A 19,523-nucleotide genomic window follows, 5' to 3' on the forward strand; every position below is an offset into this window, starting at 1 on the left:
AAACATTAGCTGATAGATATCCCTATCCAGGCTGTGTTGATGGGCAGAGAAGAAGACTAATTTAGAATTACAGTTTTCAAACGGAGTTCTTGGAAACCCTGATGTTCCTCAGAATTTTATCCAGGTCCTTCAAAGAAAAGGTCAAGTGGTGGAGGGCAAGCTTCTCTGAAAGAAAGCTCAACCACTACAGGTGTCTGAATAAGAAAACTTTGAGTCTTGAAAGCTTGTACCTTGAAAATCTTTTTGGGCTCTAAGGTGCCACTGGACTCTAATCCTGCTGTTCTACTGCAGATCAACACGGCTACCCACTTAAAGCACCACAATATATTTTCTTCTGCAACGTGCACTCAAAGGGGAAAGTTTGGTATGTTTTAAGAAAGACATGTGGTGGTGCTTCTACTGACTTTTCCAGTGCTCTGCCTGAACTGATCACACATCCTAGAATCATGCCCTGGAATCTTCTAGAATGCATCCCTGTACCACAGCAAACAAAATGGTGGTTCCACAGCAAGTGGGAAGAGTTCTCTGAAGATCAGAAATTTGAAAAACCGATGATTTAAGAGTCATCAGGACACCCTTTGAGATATCAGTGTCTTTCATATGGTTTCTGGACATTAATGTTATCACCCAAGGTGGATATGTACACAAGGACAAAAATATGACTTTGTACTGTCAGGTATACATTTTAAAGCTCATGGAGAGTTTAAGGAATGTATCCTATTCCGACGTGTGTTCCATCCTGGCCTGCAGGGACTTCTGACAGGAATCAAACGGTGCCCAAGTCTCCGGAATCTCTTCAGCCTTCGCTGTTGGACCTACCAGTAAAAGTACCTGTTACAGAAATAAGCCTTCAGACAGGAAAATCATATAAACTACCGGGGTCCCTAACATTTTTGAGCTTGTGGGCGCCTTTGGAATGATGACAAATAGTGGTGGGTGCAACCACAAAATGGCTGCCATGGGAGGTGGAGCCAGACACATACATACAGAGGAAGCCCAAGTGCAGGGGAAAAGAAGGGTAATTTTGAAAAATACACTGGAAAGGAGGAGTGAGAGAGAGAACAAAACAAACACTGTAGTGGTAGCTGCCACAGGGATGTTTTTAAAGATATGTTCAGCCAATCAGATCCGCAATGGCAAATCAGAAGCCCTGTTGGGCAAAAAGCCCCACCCATTTTCTAAAAACACTTGGTGGGCACTAGGAAAAGTGTCAGCAGGCACTATGGTATCCATAGGTGCCACACTGGGGACACCTAGAACTATACTATATAAGGTTGGGCTATATCCTATGTTAGACTAGATGACGTTTTCCTAGCCTGAGCTTCCTTCTGACTTAATGGCTCTTCCTCAAGAAGAACAGCAGCTTAACTTGGAGGAAATCTCTTTGGTCTGGAGAAAAGCTCCATGCTTAGTGGATACCAGCCAATTTCTTTTGGCTACATTAATATGGATTTTGTATTCAATTGCCTTACGAAGTTATCCAGTCACAGGGGTGGTTCACATTAAGGAACGGTCCATCTTATAGCACTGAGATGGAAAAGTGTATTTTATGGTTATTTGGAGCAAATTGTGATTGATAACAAAGATCCAGTCAGCACAGATAAATCTGACTATGAAAAGTATTTAAAAGATCATGTGGTGTAGTGTTACATTTTTCTCCTCTATCATCACAACAAGCTTGTGAGGCAAGGTCACCCTGTGAGCTTCTACGGCAGAGTGAGATTTGAACCTGGGTCTCCCAGATCTCACTCTGACATACAGTATACAGTCTCAGCATACATGATATGTATACTGTATGCTGCCCTCCGTTCTTTGGAGGAAGTGTGGAGTAAAAACATACGCATGGAAAAATATATAAGTAGAGAAAATCAGATGTCCCAAGTGACACTCTAGGAATTTCACCTAATCTCTATGCTAAAGACCATAAAGACCTGGGGGAAAATTCCTAGCAGGTCACCATAAACACCGTTCTTCTACTCTCTTTTTTCCCTCCCAATCTTCAGATTACCAAGGGCAGGAGATTGAAGGTGGAAGTGGGGGACTGCATGCTGCCAGCAGGCAAATGGCAAGTCTAAATGATAAAACTAGTAGGCAATTATCGTAGACAAGCCTCAGACTTTCAAGGAGGTTGCAGAATGGTACCTCTCCTCAACAAAGCTTCCACTTGCCTCCTACGAGCTCCAAAACCAGCTAAGGGAGGTGGGAAATCAGGCAACTTACTGCTGTCCTATTTGCTTCTGTTGCTTCTTCCTTTGGTCTCGCTGCCATCCAGCAGTGAAGAGAGGAGCTGGTTTGCATAATGCCGTTTGATTTTCACGTTTGCTCGCTGCGGGGCGCCCAGGATTGCATCTTGGCCTGATCCTGGTTCAACGGAAGATAAAGAATCTGAAAACAAAGGAAAACCAGGGGAGGGGTTTGTGGTTTAAAAGAGAGACAGGGTGGAGGGGAAGAAGAAAGAGTGGAAAGCACAGACTGTACGGGGAATCCCAGTGGACAGAAAGGGGGATAGAGTCATTTTGGTGCCCGTGGCAAGACCTAAAAATAACTTACCTCCCAACCTGCAGTATAACAACAACAACAACAACAAAACAACAGCAGCAGCAACAACAACAATAATAATGGTTTCTGCCGGAGACCTAAGTATCACCCAGATATCGGTGTAATTGGAACAGCGTACATATTATGCCGATATCTGGTTGATACTTAGGTCTCCAGCAGAAACTTGTATCAGCTTAGCAAGGCCAATCAATAATGACATGTGACCTCTGCTTATTGTTGACTGTGTTTCGAATAATTCAAATAATAATAATAATAAGGAATCATGAGATTAAAGAAATCTTTGTTGATTTGTATTAGCTTTAATAGATTCTTTGATAAAATTGTGCATAAAATGGTATCAAATAAAACATGAATTTTGGATGGGGAAAAAGTATTTGTATTCAGCCGACGCATATATGTGTTAGGAAGAAATACCATCATAGAAGATAGTTTCAGGTGAAAGTAGCAGAAGAGGTGCAGAAAAAGAGCAAGATTTGAGTCCAGTATGCATGTATGTATTTGCATTATTTATAGTATGCCTTTCTCACTGAGACTCAAGGCAGATTACACAGTGGGAATCAATATGATCAATGGCTCGGAAATTCAATAACAAAGCAACAGGGTATGGGCTGCAGAAACTTGAATACAAACAGAAATCCAATACAGAGCCAAAACAATGCTGAAACAAAGCATAAGCAATTAGACATGAGACAGTAAATAATGCAGCAGACTATCCAGTAGGTACACTGTAGTATAGTCCACAGTTCCTGTCCCTTAACCAAAACAATTTTCTCAACCATTTCCTTTTAGTTTTTCATAGACTGTGGAAAGCAAGGAGAGTGGGTCCCCTCCTAACCTTAATGGGCAGACCATTTCACTAGGTGAGAATAAGCATGTACAGGCAGCTATTGATTTTGCTCAATTGTAGGGTGGCACCTGCAGAAGGCCCTGTTCAGATGAACAAAGCTGCTGTGGGGGGCATACGTAGAGAGTCGGTCCCATAAATATGAGGGACCAAGGAAATGCCTTCTGCAAACTCAATTTGGCCCAGAAGATGGACTCGTACCTTAACACAGCCAACTTGGCCACCTGGATCCATGCCATGGTGACTTTGAGACTAGACTACTGTAATGTACTCTGCATAGGTCTTCCTTCAAAGCCAACTTGGAGACTCCAGTTGGTTCAGAAGGTTGCAGCTTGATTATTAGCAGGAGCTAGGCGAAACATGCATATTACTCCTATTCTGTAATCACTTTGTTGGCTGATCTAAATATTTATAATTGATTAATCTAACCAACTGAGGGTTGGCAGCTCCAAAAATTTGTAAATTCAATCGTCAACGATGTGCTGCTCTTTAAATGGTGCCCAAATTCTCCAGCCCTGAAACAGGATCCAGCATCTCCAAAACTTTCCTCTCCATGAGTTGTTGGCTCCAGGAGGAGTTGCTGGCTATCTCCTCTCTACCTCCTCAAGAAGGCCAGCTGAGGAACCCAGCCCTGACTGGAGGAATCCAATGATTGATCTGTATATATTTATTCTGTCATTCCTTCATGGCTTTCAGATGATCTACACCATCACGACATTCCTATTTGCCAGCTTTTGTGACTGTATCTTCACAGCTGTATCTTTAACAGTGGGTGATCTTCAAGAAGAACAAATCTTGGACATCAGAGTTGCTGTAGCACAGTAGTTAAATGGTTTGGCTGTGAATCAGCATTCTTCTAGTTTGAATCCCACTATGGCCATGAGCTTGGTAGGTGGCCTTGGGTAAGTCACTCCTCTCAGCCCCAGCTCTCCGGCTGCATTGAGGGGATAATAATAACACTAACTTGTTCACTGCTCTGGGTGAGGCACTAATCTATCTATCTAGAAGAGTGGTATATACGTGCAGTTGTTGTTGTTGTTGTCCGGGAGCATACTAAATATCTGATCATCCCACTTGATCTTCACAACAACCCTGTGAGGTTGAAAAGTGGCATAACAGAGCAGCAACGTGACCCAGCTATACATTAACTGTGCCACAGTCTAAATGAGTCAAGCTAATTGATATTTGGGAATAATAACTAGAAAAAGGAAACTGCTGTTGGGTTATAAAGCCTCATCTGTGGGAAGTAAGTGACAAGCAGAGATCTGGGGTGATGGTGTAGATCATCTGAAATCCTTGAAGGAAGGACAGAATAAATATATACAGATTAATCAATGTAAGTTGGCCAAATTGGTTAAGAGGCTGCTCGGAAGATGACCTTAATGAAGACAAAGGCCGCTTTCACATGTCTTACCGGCGGCGCAAAACCATGCAAAACTCCCGGAACGATGGCGTCTTCCTGGCCCGATTTCCCATCATGACTCTGGTTTGTGGCGAATCGCGCCACAAACCAGAGTCATGACGGGAAATCGCACCAGGAAGACACCCTCATTCCGGGAGTTTTGCGCGATTTTGCACAGCCGGTAAGACATGTGAAAAGAGCCAAAATTAACCTGCTGTGACTCACTGTAGAAATAAGATGCAAGTCACACCACCTACAAAGCCATATGGCCACAATACATCTCCTGTAACGTGGTTTTATAGAGCAGAATTCTAATGGCAAGGAATTGTCTTCTAATGTGCATAGAATTGTCTGTGATAAGCTCGGCTCTGCTTCAAAAAGGCAAAATACTTGCTCAACACTCACCATGAATTCCTATCATATGCTCTAAAATCAACACCCTCTCAGCTAAAATCTTCAGGGCTTCTCGAAGCTGCTGGACTCCTTCACCCTACAACAGAGAAAAAGAAGGGGGGAACAAAAATCATTTGTGCATGCTCTTGAACTATATCTCTTATTTACAGAAAATAAATTCCACTATTAAGTAGTCACAATTTATTTCTATGTGAATGTATTTAAGCATTTCTCCCCACTGGGGATTTGAAACAAAGAAACACAAAAATACAAGTTTACAACCAAATTAGGGGCGGGGGGGGGGGGAATACAGTTCCATGGATATGGATAACTTCCCCCCTCCTTTTTTTTTTTTTAGAATGACAGTAGACCAGGAGGAGGGACTTCCCAGAGGCTTTTTGGCTGGCAACTTTTTGAAAATAGAATAGTAAGGCTTTTCGTCTGAGCCAGCAATCTTATTCTCATGATGTTTTACGCTGAGGGATGGGGGTGAAAATATAATTAGCGCTACCAAGGTGACAGAATCCTTACATCAGCACCTTTGTCTCCTTCTTCACCTTTCTTGCCAGGATCACCCTACAAACAAAATAAACAGAATGTAGATTTTATTATTTTATCCAGAGTTTATTGTCTCAAAACTGCTTTCCTCAGGGGGAGAAAAGTGCCCTCCAAGGGAAAGGCCTTCAGTAGCTTCTTTGGGTTGCAATCCACCAACCACTTATTCCAAAGCAGAGATGGGCATGAACCGGAAAAAAACCGAACCATGCGGTTTGTGGTTCGTTGCGACTCATGAACCAAACGAACCATGAACTTTCACGAACCTGCCCTGGTTCGTGAACTGGTTCGTTTGGTTCGTGATAATGTCACTTCTGAGTCAGCAAAACGGCACTTCCGGGTCAGCAGAAAGTCTGCAGAAAGCCCATCCCCTGTTGCTTAGGAAACTGATGGATTGGTGCCAGGCTGTCTGCAGTGATGAACCGAAAAATGAACCAAACAAACCGGCCTAAAGTTAGTAACAGTTCATCAGAAATGGGCTCTGATGAACCACTGGTTCACGAAACCACGAATTTTGGTTCATATTTTGGTTCGTGCCCATTTCTACTCCAAAGTAATCCTACCGACTTACATATGGAGTAAATAAGCAAAGGACTGCCACTCTAATGATATTTACCTCCCTCTCCCTGAAGTAACATTGTGTAAAATCCCATATTAAAAATCGACATAGTCCTCCACCAGTGTTCAATGTTTAATTGGAGAAAGAGCCCCCATTTTAATCATGCCAGCCACTGAACGTCTGTCAGACAGCCCACTCATGAAGTAGCCACTCAAGATCTTTCTCTTTGCAGAGGACAATCTTGTTTGTGCTTTTTAAAAGTGAGAGAAAGAGCGAGCCATGGAAAGTTCTAGACACTTCTTGTGAAGGAAGCTGGGGGCAGGGTAGATGATGGCTCTTGCAGAATGACTGGCGAAAGACGGAAGCAACTTTTGTCATTTCCAGGAGGAAAAAAGAAAGAGCTATACAGAGAAGGCAAACATGGTCAAGGGTGACATCTGGGAAAGAATCATGCTTTAAGCTACAATGCTGTAAGGGTTAGAGTGTCAGACTAGGATACGGGAAATCCAGGCTTGAATATTCACTCTGCCCCAGAAGCTCACTGGGTGAGCTCGGGCCAGACACCCTCTCTCATCTTAACCTACCTCACAAGGTTGCTGTTGGCATAATCACTACAGATATAGTTCAGTTGATATCCAAGCACAGTGACACTCAGTGGCTTGGGAGCTACGTGTGGTTAGGGTTCCCAGGTACCTGCCAGTGGTGGGCAAACTCCCAGGGATGTGCCCCCTCATCTGCCGATTGCCCAGCGATTGGCAGGCAAGGGCAAACTCCCAGAGCTTCCCTGCCACTGGCAAGCACCTCAGGAATGCGTGCCGTGCGTGCGTTCCTACCCATCATGCCGGCCGCAGGAGCATCCCCACGCTCCATTTGGGGTCAATTTAGGCCCCAAACCGGCTGAATCTGAGCTGTGTAGAGTGCAGGAGTGCTCTTGCAGCCAGTGCGATAATGTCACTTGTGGAAGTGACATTGCTGCACACTCAGCGTGTTGACGTCACTTGCGGAAGTGATGTCATCATGCTGTTGCCGGAGCATGAGCGCGCCTTGCACGCACACGAGGATTCAAATCAGGGTGGCGAAAGATAAGTGCCAGGTCCCAACCCTCCCCCCTGGAGGATAGAGGGACCTGGCAATCCTAATGTGGCTTTTAGACATGCCAACTGTGGCTCTTCTGAGCACTGTTCCTCAATGTGGCACATGCCCCATGTTTCAGGAAAGTGGGCAAGATCCTTGCCTGATGAAGATTGTGGTGGGTAATTGGTTCCCACCTTGAAATAGCCACCAGCAGAGGAATGGGTAAGCTGCAGGCTTTCCTGAGGTGCAGGCCTTGCGCCAGGGATGGTAGTAAATGTAGCTTTTTTGGTTAAGGGTGATTGCGACCCTGGCTCTCCCTGAGCCTCACAGTTAGTACCACTGTCCTAGAATATCAACCGGTGGTTCTTAATGGGGACCATATGCCCCACCCTCAAGGGGCAATCCACAAATCTCAGGGGGGATACAGAACATTTTGGAACAAATGAGGGGCATTCGGGAATTTAAGCGTCCCCTTCTCCTCATTTGCAATGGCTGCTGACAACCAGCCCAGCGAGAGTAGTTTTATGCTGCTCATCCCGCCAGGAAAGTAGAAACCCCAGACCCTCAATTTCTCCCCCAGGCCCCTTTAAAAAGCGGCACACAGCGAAGAGGAATGAAATCTAACATTTATGAGTTGGCCGAGGGCCAGCAGGCACAGACATAAACATATCACTTACAGGAAAGCCCTTTACTCCTCTTTCTCCAGCCAGCCCTGCTTGCCCCTGTTAGGAGTAAAATTAGGATGAATTAACTGGGATTTTCCAAGAAATGGAATTTGGATAATTGGGAAAGTTGCCATCGCCTCCATGTATTTAATTGGTTGCCAGTGGAGTACTGGATCAGATTCAAGGTTTTGGTACTAATCTATAAAACCCAAAGTGGACTGGGACCAGCATATCTGCAGGGCTGTCTGTCACTCCCTATATATGCCCCGGAGGACACTGCGATCAGCAGAAAAACAACTACTGGTGGTCCCTGGTTCCAGGGAGGTCTGCCTGGCCTTGATCAGAGCCAGGGCCTTTTTGGTCCTGGCCCCAGCCTGGTGGAACTCTCTGTTCATTGAAATCAGAGCCCAGCAGGATTTGTTGTCCTTTCGCCAGGCCTGTAAGACAAAGTTGTTCCGCAAAGCATACGGCTGAGGCTGGGCTAGGCCATGTGGGGAGAGGGCATGAATGAATGTTTTAACCCTCCCCATCAGATGTTCCACCCCCACCCCTGCTTTTTAACATCTTAATAGCACCTGAAAATTATAGCAAAGTTCACTACTATTCTTTTATTACTATTGTTATAACTGATTATGTAAGAGCCCCGTGGCGCAGAGTGGTAAGCTGCAGTACTGCAGGCCAAGCTCTGCTCACAACCTGAGTTCGATCCTGGCAGAAGCCAGGGCTGTTTCCACACTACTCACCTTCTTCCGGAACGCTGCAGAACATGGCACAAAACCCGCGGAAGATAGCGTCTTCTCGCACGCAACATCTTGCAAAACTCGAGCGAGAAGACGCTATCTTCTGCAGTTTTTTTGCCACGTTCCACAGCGTTCCGGAAGAAGGTGAGTAGTGTGAAAATGGTCCAGGTCCAGGTAGCCAGCTCAAGGTGGACTCGGCCTTCCATCCTTCTGAGGTCGGTAAAATGAGTACCCAGTTTCCTGGGGGTAAAGTGTAGATGACTGGGGAAGGCCCGTCACAAACCACCCCATAACAAAAAGTCTGCCAAGAAAACACTGTGGTGCGAATTCCCCCCATGGGTCAGTAATGACTCAGTGCTTACACAGGGGACTACCTTTACCTTTTTTATAACATTAAGATTTTATAATGTTTTTATATTGTTTTTATGGCTAATTTGCATATTTAGGCTATATTGTGTTTTAAATGATATAATCTGCCCTGAGCCCACTTGTGGGGAGGGCGGAATAGAAATACAATGAAACAAACAAACAAACACATAAATAAATGTATTTAATTTTTAAAAAAAAAAACCCTTCTCCTTGTACAGAGAATCCTAACATGTCAGGGAAATAGCTAGGACAGAACCCTTCTCCCTGATACACTAGATTTCTATATGTGAGGAATCTGTGAGCTCCCACTTGCAACCAGAAACGTAACTGCCCTGACATGGGTTTACTTCATCAGTGAAAGGCAGGCCATTCTGGTTCCAAGATGAACTGAGTCCTCATGGTGTAGCAGTTAGAGGGTTGGATTGGGATCTGGGAGACCCAGGTTCAAATCCCCACTTTGCCAAGGAAGTTCACTGGGATACCCTGGGCCACTCACTCTTTCTCAGCTTAACCTACCTCACAGGGTTGCTGTTGTGAAGATAACATAGACGAAGGAAGCTGCTTTGGGTCGTCATTGAGGAAAAAAGTGGTGCATAAATGTCTAACTAAATAAACAGAAAAGAATCCAGTAGCGCCTTGAAGACTAACCAACTTTACTGTAGCATAAGTTTTCGAGAACCACAGTTGTCTTCATCAGATGCATCTGATGAAGACAGTGGTGGTTCTCGAAAGCTTATGCTATAGTACAGTTGGTCAGTCTTAAAGGTGCGACTGGACTCGTTTCTATTTTGCTACTATAAACTAACACGGCCAACTCCACTGGATCTATAACTAAATAATGTAATATATATTTCTGGATAAGCCCTGCCTGAGCCTATGTCTGTCTGTCTGCCTGTCTGCCTTTCCTCTTCTGATCTATAAGTCTTAATTAATAACTGAGAATATGAGGACGAAAGGAAGAATAAATTAATAATATTTCTGGATAAGCCCAGCCTGAGCATGTGATTGTCACAGCTCTTCAATAAAATCCCCAAATCAGTAATGACTATTTGTTTTTCTGTGTACAGCTAGAGGTACAGAAATTAACTATTGGTTTTGCACAAAGACATGTAACGGGGCTCCCAACATCATCTTTCTTTTAAAAGAAAAGCCACTTGGGAGGGGGAGATTTTGAGTAGAGAAGCAGCAGAGGAAAAGGGGCACTTCACCCTTCCCCTGCCCATCATTTCTCTGTTCCAAGTCAGCCTGTGCCAAATACTTTCTTGCTGCAACTCTGCTCAAAATCCCCTCCACAACTGCTTTTCCTTAACAATAACAGGACCTGAAGGCATGCATTTCCATGGAATGAGCATTCTGGTCCATATCTATCCTCTCTGAAGGAGTTCTGCTTGGCTTTTGCCAGCGGCATAGCCAAATTTTATTTTATTTATACCCCCATTTTTCTCCCCAATGAGGATCCGAGGTGACTTAGATCATTGTCCTCCACTTTACTCCACAACCACTTTACTCCACAACCACAACCACTGGCCCAAGCTTGCATGGCAGAGCAGAACCTGGTTCTCTCAGATCCTAGTCTGACACTCTAACCACTGGACCGCCCTGGCTCTCCTTCACCGTCTGCCTCCTTTTACTACCAAGTATACATTTTAAATAGGAGGAAAAGGGGGCAGAGAGTGTTTTGAAGTAAGAAGGGGAGGAGCAGAGGCTGTAGTACTGGCAATGGGGATGCGCTAGGAAGAGGATTCACTCACTCTTTCTCCTCGGTCTCCTTTGGAGCCTTTTGATCCTGGTGGCCCTGCTGAACCCGGTATGCCCTTGGAAATAAAGGGAAGGGAAACAGAAAGCCATCAGTATCTATTCGGTAATGTGTCCGATGCAGGGAACACAGTACGGTCTTGCTCACTGGGCAGCCTGGGCAATCCAGCCAACTTCTGAGCCGACACTCTTGGTTCAGCTTCGGAGTTGGCAGCTTATCCATGAAGAACACAAAGCAAGTCTAGAGCAGAGCTTTTCTGAGCCTGCAGGCACCTTTGGGAATCTAGTCCAGGATAGTGGGCATAAACACAAAATGGCTGCCGCAGGAGGTGGAGCCAGCCTAGGGGTGCCATTCCTCCACCTGGGGTGGGGGATCCCTTGCTCCCAGCCTTCCCCCCCATCCACTTACTTGGCCGGCGGGAGGGCACACTCCCCAAGGTGCCCCCAGGCAGTGTGGTGTGCCCCTGGCCAGCACAGCAGGCTCCCATGCCCTCAGCGGCCTCATTTGGGTCGAAATGCACCCCACAGTAGGCCTGTTTCAGGCCGATTTGTGCCCGCAGTGGGCCGATCCAGCCCCTTGGTAAACGCAGGAGCACTCCCAGGCCACCCTTTGACCAGCACGATGACATCACTTCCCGGAAGTGACATCACCGTGCAAGCCGGGAGCGCATGTGCCAGTCCCTTGGTAAGTGCAGGAGTGTTCCCAGGTCATCCTTTGACCCACATGATGATGTCACTTCCCAGAAGTGACATCACCGTGCAAGCCGGGAGCGCATGTGCCAGTCCCTTGGTGAGCGCAGGGACACTCCCAGGTCATCCTTTGACACACATGATGATGTCACTTCCCAGAAGTGACATCATTGTGAAAGCCAGGAGCACGAGTTCACTGTGCATGCGCATGAAGCCAGGACCCAGGGCACATGGCGAGGAAGTTGCCGGGTTCCCAATCTCCCGCTGGGGGAGTCAAGGGACCTGGCAACCCTAAGCCAGCCACAAAATGGCCGCTGCATCTTACCTTCAGTCACACAGTGAAGATCCTTGTGCTGTTGTGGTAGCTGCTGCCGAAGCAACATTTTCAAAAATCTGCGCAATCAAATTTCAGTGGCCAATCAGTAGCCTTTGTGGGCAAAGCCCCCACCTGGCTCTACCCACTTTCTAAAAACACATGGTGGGCACCAGGAAAGGACTCAGTGGGTGCTATGTAGGGTTGCCAGGTCCCTATACCCTCCTGCTGGGAGGGCTGGAGACCTGACACTTTACTTGTGCCGGCACCGCGGGCCAAATGAAACACAGGAATGCTCCCGCGGCTGGCACAATGATGTCAGAAGTGACGTTGCTGTGCCAGTTGGGAGCACATGCATGGCGTGCGTTCCTGAGGTGTCTGCCAGTGGCGGGCAACCTCTGGGAGTTTGACACCTCCCATCGATTGCTGGGCGATCAGCGGACGAGGAGGCAAATTGCCAGGGGTTTGCCGGCCACCCGCAGGCATGCCATGGTGTCCATAGGGACCCTGTTGGAGACCCCTGGTTCAGAGAGCAAAAGGTAATTGAGATGGAACAGGGGTAGGTGGGGATCTGTTCATCCCTTGTCCCCTTCCATAAAACAATAAACGGCTTGCGTACCGGTAGCCCGGGTGCACCCACTGTTCCTGGTTCTCCCTTGGGACCCGATGATCCTGGAGGGCCTGGTGCGGGAAAAGCCGTATCATCAGTTGAGAGAATCAAGAGAGATTTCAAAAGAAGGAATACAAGTGACATGTTGATTCAAAACACTTAAAGGTTTGTTTGACAGACACAATGATTCATACTTGATTAACAAGGGCAAGACATGTGGGAATAGAAGCTGGCCTTGGTCAGTCCATAGTAACAAGTACGTCCAAATATCTTTCTCAGTATCTTCTAAGTTCTTACGGGCTTGAGCAAACAGATTTCTTCTCCCCCCTTTGACTCTCAGGTGCCGGCCACATTACAGCAAGCTCCTGAGCCCACAGCGGCCCGATTCGGGTCAAAATGCACCCCACAGCAGGCTCAGTCCTTATTAAGCCAGTTTTTCAGGTTTTTCTTCTCATTTATAAGGTCATGTTTTCTTCCAAACCTGGAGTATCCCCAAGTGCAAAGAGATACCCCTACCTTATCTGTGGGTGGTTCCACTGTGAGACTTTCAGGGATCTGTATAGGGGCCAGCCAGTTTACTATTAGATTAGAGTGGTTTTATTTTGTGTTTTAAATATTTTACCCTACTCCTCAGCATAACTGCTCAAAATTCAGCTTCTATCCTGAAATAGCAACGGCAGTAATTCACTGTGACAAATCAAATCACATAATGCGTTTTACAACCCTCAGAAACTAGTAAAACCAATCAGTGTTAAAAACCATCCTTTAGAGCTCAGAATTCAAAAGGCTCGTCAGTTGCACTCCCTTAGACCAACCATCATTTTAGAAACTCTCTTACTTAAAACGGAAACTGATCTCTCCACTACTGTGGCAATGGTGCTGCCTTCAGATTCTCAGAGCTAAACTACAAGAGACGAATTACACGAGGAGGAGCACGTGAAGGGAGTCGCAATGTTAGCCAGGAAGCTGAGTTTTAAAAGACAGATCGGAAGGCTTTGTCAATTTCCCATCTACAGAGGCAGCAAAGATCACTCCTCAAAGGGTTTGTTTATTTCCTCTTCGCCTCCTAGAAGGGGAGGTGAAAAGGACAGAGCCTTCGGGAGGCAAAGAGGAAATCAGCAAACCCTCTGAGGAGTGATCTTTGCTGCCTCTGTAGAGAGGGGAAATTGACAAAGCCTTCCGATCTCTTTTAAAATTCAGCTTCCTGGCTAACATTGCGACTCCCTTCACATGCGCATCCTCGTGTAATTCATCTCTTGTAGCTTAGCTCTCAGTCTTCCCCTCCCTCTAAAACAAAATCCATATAACAATGAAGCAGGGGGGACTGGGGGGGACGGCCCAGGAAAAGGGCCCTGCCCATCCAGAGGAGGGAGTGAGGGGCAGCCTACTAAGCAGCTCGGAAGGGGGGGCATCCTCTGCATTGGTCTACAGAGGGGTTGGTTCTACCTCACCCAGCCATATGGGCCTCAGGTGGGAGGAGTGGTGCCTCCTCCATCTGCACAGCCCTTCTCATTCCTTGGGTGGCCTGGCCCAGATGGGGAGGGAGGCCATCAGCCCATCAGGAGACGTCCCAGTTGCCAAAATTGCTGCCCACCTCTACAATGAAGAGTTTTATGGCACCTGAACAACTAACACATCCATTATGGTATAAGCATCCATAACACAAACCTGAGTTTCTTTCAAGATGCTCAGGGTGGCCTATATGGTTCTCCCTGACTCCATTTTATCTTCCCATCCACCTTGTGAGGTAGGTTAGGCCCTGAGAAAGAAATTGGCCCTACATCTCCCACTGAGCTTCACAGCTGAGTGGGGATTTTTTCCAGTCAGATGCACACCACATCTCAAATGTTTCCAGTCCTGAAACAGCCCCAGATCTGGGGGGCAGTGGCTGGGGAGGATGGAGTTTTGGAGGGCGGATGTTACTCCCTTCCATGCCGTTCTAGAATTTTTCTCAGTCTGTACAGTCTTTACCTCAGAGAATGGGGGAAATTCCTAGAGGGTCACCATCAACATTACCCTTTTTCTTCTCCTGCCACTGAAATAATCGAGAGCAGGAAACTGAAGTTAGGGGTGGGAAGTTGCCCACTGCCACAAGGTGAATGGCAACACTGGTTATATGGGCTACATGTAAGAGCTAAACTCAGGGCCGGCGCATCCATAGAGGCGGGTCTGGCAGCCGCCTTGAGCACTGAGGCACTGGAGGGAGCACCGGGGGCGGGGGCTGGCACTGTGGAGCTGGTGGCAGCACCAATGGCAGCTGAGCAGAAGGGCTGGGAAGCCACCCATGCACCACCCCAACCGCCTGCCACACGTGGGGCAGTCTGAGTGGGCAGCCTCCAGCCCTCCTGCTCAGTTGCCCCGTGCTTTTGCCGCCACCACCAGCACATAGCTGCGGGCCAGGAACAGCAGACGGCCAGGGCAGTGCGGGGCAACTGAGCGGAAGGGCTGGGAGGTCACCTGCGTGCCAATGAGGCCGGCTCGCAGCGGCGTGCTGCTTGATGATGTCATACACAGTGCTGTCATCACGTCCTTCAGGTGCACATGCACTTTTCGCATGTGTGTTTGGGAGCGGCAACAGCCTAAAGCTGCCCCCGGCTTCAGGCGCCAGAAAGTCTGGCACCAGACCTGGCTAACCTACACAAGACATCCGACATGTGTCCTTCATGTGTCGGGTTCCCTCAAGTTTCCCTGGGAAGTGTAGTGTGACAAAGAACGGCTGCTCACTGCGATTCTCCACCAGGGAGAACCACCAGTGTAGGGATTCCCTCTGTGGGCTGGCCAGCCGCTCTCCCCACCGCTCCCTCTCTTGCTCTTTGTGGTCACTCTGCACTCGCACTTCATGGGTCAAATGGAGCTTGCTTTTTTTGTTGTTGTTTTAAAGATTCATCTCTGCAGATAGTTGTGGGGGGGAGCCGATCTCCCTCCTCCTTCTCCTCCCCCTTTCCCTTCCAAGGATGCTGTCATCACTTTGCTAGCTTTGCAAGAGAGACGGGAAACAAGTAGGTGCCACAGTACCAGGGAGGTGGTACCCCCACCCACCCCCTGACACATTGCAGGTCACCCCTTTTATCTTAGTCTAGTTCAGGGTGATTCACACTTTTCTTCCTCCGGTAGGCAGTGTGGAATTCACTCTTTTCTCCCTTCTCCACACTGCCTACCGGAGGAAGAAAAGTGTGAATCACCCTGAACTAGACTAGGGGGGCAAAGGGTGACCTGTGGCCAGGGGCAAAATAGAAAAGAGTCCAGTAGCACCTTTAAGACTAACCAACTTTACTGTAGCATAAGCTTTCGAGAATCACAGTTCTCTTCATCAGATCCATCACCTTTGGCAAGGTGGGCGCTGGATGGGGTTCCAATCTGAACGGGTGTCCATGAGTCTCAAAATCTAAAGTTCAACGGAAAACTCCCAGTGTACATCTACTTGACAGAGCCAAGAGAGGACCTGGAGATGGACTCAGAAACAGTATCAGGTCTGGAGTGGGGATCTAAAACGAGGCGTCCTCCAGTCATAACCACACTGGCTCTCAAATGTTAAAACAAAACTAGCAGCCCTAGACTCGTTCTGTTATCCTCCTTTAAAAAAATAAATCAATAAAACAAGCAAATTCATTTTTAAGAGCCCTTCCCAGCATGCTGCATCTCCATGCTTGACAGAACTGGAACATTCATTTGAACAGTCCCACTTGACGTGCTTCATTGTTAAGAAGTTGCCCCCTATTACCTTTATTTCCCTTTCAAGGGGGGGGGGGAATAAAATGTCTTAATTACACCTGTAGATCTTTGGGTGGAGGCAGGGGAGAGAAGAGATAGACGCATTTTGAATGGAACTCTAATTGTTGCCATTGAAGCCCTCGCGAGCATCAGACACCCACCGGGGAAACTGAAGACGCCTCAATAATTAAAGATACCCTGGCAAACAGAAGGCCAGGCGGTGAGAAAATGAAGGCTAAATGGAGGCCTGTGGTAAGAAGGGCAAAAATCCTCTTGTAAGCATGATGGGAGGTCGGCTCAGAGTGCCTCTCAGGCAGACGAGCCGCTTAAGACGTTTTATTTATTTGTAAATTAGTGTTAGGAACGGGAAGCGGTGATGTATCTAATGGAACCTGAATCAGCAGGAATGGGTTTCTCATTTCAGGGCAAGACAAAACTACCTCAGAGAGGGGAGGCATCCCTCACCTCTCTGGCTCCCCCACCTTCAGACAGCCAAACACCACCAGTCCCTTTGAGCAATTCTGCCCATTCAGCCTCACTGCCTCTTTCACCTGGGACAGCAGCCTAGAACATTCTGTAGGATGTTACCTCTTTCCCTTCCTTCAAATTCCTCCTCCAGACTCAATGTTTCTCAGAAGTCCCCTGCCCTGACAGAAATAAAGAATTTCCTGAATGCATGCATAGCAGACATACATTCTTCCCCTGTTTTATTTCTGCCTCCATCTCCTTCCATTCCCTTGAGTCTGTTTTTTTAAAAATTGTAAATTCCTCAGGCCAGGGACTTAATCATATTTTTCTTAGTAAAGGGCTCTGCACATCTGACAGTGCATTATTACTCATCGCCTAGGTAGACCCATGTAGAATGATTATAGTAGTCTAGTCTCAATATTATCATGGCATGGATCTAGGTTCCCAAGTTTTATTGCATTGTTAATAATATGTAGGCTTGCCAAGTTGCCCATTGTGCGAGACAACCTTCTGCCCCCACAGGGTCTCACCCCTTCTTGCAACACAAGAAACCAGCGTGGGAAAGAAAGTCTTAAGGAACCGATATCAGACTTTGAAAGGCTAATTAAACTGTATAAAGGCAATCAGTCCAAATTATACAACATTTTAATAGAAGCCAAAATAAAAAAAAACAAACCTTTATCTTACCAGAGTATCTGGCAAAAAGAATGTAAACTAAATTTAACAGAAGAAGATTGGTTGGAAATTTGGCAAACGTATAGCTTCACCACAAAAAAATAAACACAAACCATCAAACAGTAAAATTATTAACACACTGGTACATGACCCCTGTTAAGATGCACACTATAAACAAGGTAAACTCACCTTACTGTCGGAAACAATGTGGGGAGAAAGGGTTTGTGGAATTGTAAATATATTGGGAAATTCTGGGAGTTAGTAGTACAGGAAATAAAAATCATATTGAACTATGCAATTCCACTAAGTCCTGAGATTATATTGTTAAGGCATTGGAAAGACCATGAAATACCGAAAGTCAGGATTAAGTTAATTTGGATTCTTTTGTTAATAACCAAATCAGGAAGTGCATCAAAATGGAAACAGAAAACTTCCCCAACAATTACTGATTGGTATAACTGACTCCGGGACTATTTCATAATGGAAAAAAATAGCTGATCGTCTAGCACGGTATGAAAATCAGAAATACAGGTCCCATTTTTCAGAACCGTGGCTCCCAATTCTAGAGCACCTATCATCAAACAAAGCAATGTTACAAGTAAACCCCAAAGGAGATCAATATAAACAATTGTTATACTACTAAGGAGAAGAAAATTCGTCTCAGTATAGAGAAATTGTCTACTCATAAAAGAAATATAGTTACTTTTGATAACAGTTTCTTGTTGAATGTACTTTCTATGTTTATTGTGTTATGTATATTCTATAAAATGAAATAAAAAATTGTAAATTAAAAAAAGAAAAGAAACCAGCGAGGGAATGACATCATGGATGGGGTGACATCATGCCCAGGTGTCATGTCAGTGACACTCTAGGAATCTGCCCAGTCTGTGGTCTTACAGGTTTTTACCTGGAAATGATGTCACCACATCACTTCCCCGCCTTGTCCTGCCTCAAAGTTCCGGGGATTGCCAAGCATGGGTCTGGCAACCCTAACAGTATGTATTATACTGTTCTGTTTGCATTGCTTTAACTGCACAGTAATCCACCTTCAGTCTCAATGAGAAAGGCAGAGTATAAATGAAGGAAATAAATATATACAAGAATACACTCACAACTCAGAAATGTTTCATCTCTGTATGCTTGTATGTATTTGAATGTTATGCTTCTTTTCAAATTTCTGCTATGTTTACCTTATTGCATTGTTTATTCAATGTCCCAGCTGTTGATTGCATGGACTTAATCCGCCTTAAGTCTCAGTGAGAAAGGCAGACTACAAAGAACATAAATAAATAAAACAAAATAAACCTTTGCCTCATTATTACCTGGGGGTCCAATAGGGCCAGGAGCACCACGTGGTCCAGGCAAACCAGCCAGGACAGTATCAATGACTGTGGATGCTAGCTGAGGTTCTCCATCTATATTAGATAGAAAAAAGAAGGAAATTAATGTCACCAAAGTGCCTTGAAATCCGCCGATCGATTTACAATTGTTTTGTACAATATAGCATGTTGGGTACCCACTGCAAGCCTGATAACAAAATAGCAGGATATAAATACTGTAATAAACATATTCAGACAGATATGTGTAGGAAGAAACACTCATTTTGCAACTTAAGTATTTCTTTTACAATGCACCATTCTTTTTACGGAGATATTTATGCCCGAGCGTTTTTGAGCATTGAGGACTAGGTTAGACACAAGGGCTCATAAGTCTACTTCCAACTCTGTTTTGCATTATCTCCATAACAATGAGGACTAGAAACAAGCTTTTTAAAAAAACTACTTTGACATTCTCAGGAATTTGTCGAATATGAGAATTGGCATGTGGTTTGCCAGTGCCTTCCACTGCAGCATCGTCATCGGTGGCCACCCGTAAGTATTGACCCTGTTTAGCTTCTGAGATCTGTTGAGATCAGGCTGCGTTCTTTCTTGCACGTGCATTTATTTACGCACAGGGGTCATTTCATAGACAAAGAGCTGGAGGAACTCATTAGCATAACTCATTAGAATAACTCATTAGCACATTCCACACCCTTTGCTATCACTGGAAATGAGTCATTAGCATAACTGATTTGCGTATGCCACACCCCCTGACATCACCTATCCTGGCTGCTTTGAACCCAATCCTGGCCATTCAGGGCC

At 45.9% G+C, this 19,523-nt stretch overlaps 1 protein-coding gene across 1 annotated transcript in view; it reads right to left on the reverse strand.

Annotated features, from left to right (window-relative positions):
• Positions 1–2,227: 2,227 nt before the first annotated feature.
• The window catches only part of COL26A1 (collagen type XXVI alpha 1 chain), a 168,972-nt gene continuing 151,676 nt past the window's right edge, over positions 2,228–19,523 (reverse strand). The window contains exons 8-13 of the mRNA XM_055001831.1: positions 18,705–18,797; positions 12,555–12,599; positions 8,064–8,098; positions 5,730–5,774; positions 5,211–5,295; positions 2,228–2,385 (exon numbers count right to left, since the gene is read on the reverse strand). Coding sequence (XP_054857806.1) covers positions 2,228–2,385; positions 5,211–5,295; positions 5,730–5,774; positions 8,064–8,098; positions 12,555–12,599; positions 18,705–18,797 — 461 coding nt within the window. The remainder of the gene's footprint in view (positions 2,386–5,210; positions 5,296–5,729; positions 5,775–8,063; positions 8,099–12,554; positions 12,600–18,704; positions 18,798–19,523) is intronic.

Source organism: Eublepharis macularius, chromosome 17, assembly GCF_028583425.1.
Source record: "Eublepharis macularius isolate TG4126 chromosome 17, MPM_Emac_v1.0, whole genome shotgun sequence".
NCBI lineage: Eukaryota > Metazoa > Chordata > Lepidosauria > Squamata > Eublepharidae > Eublepharis > Eublepharis macularius.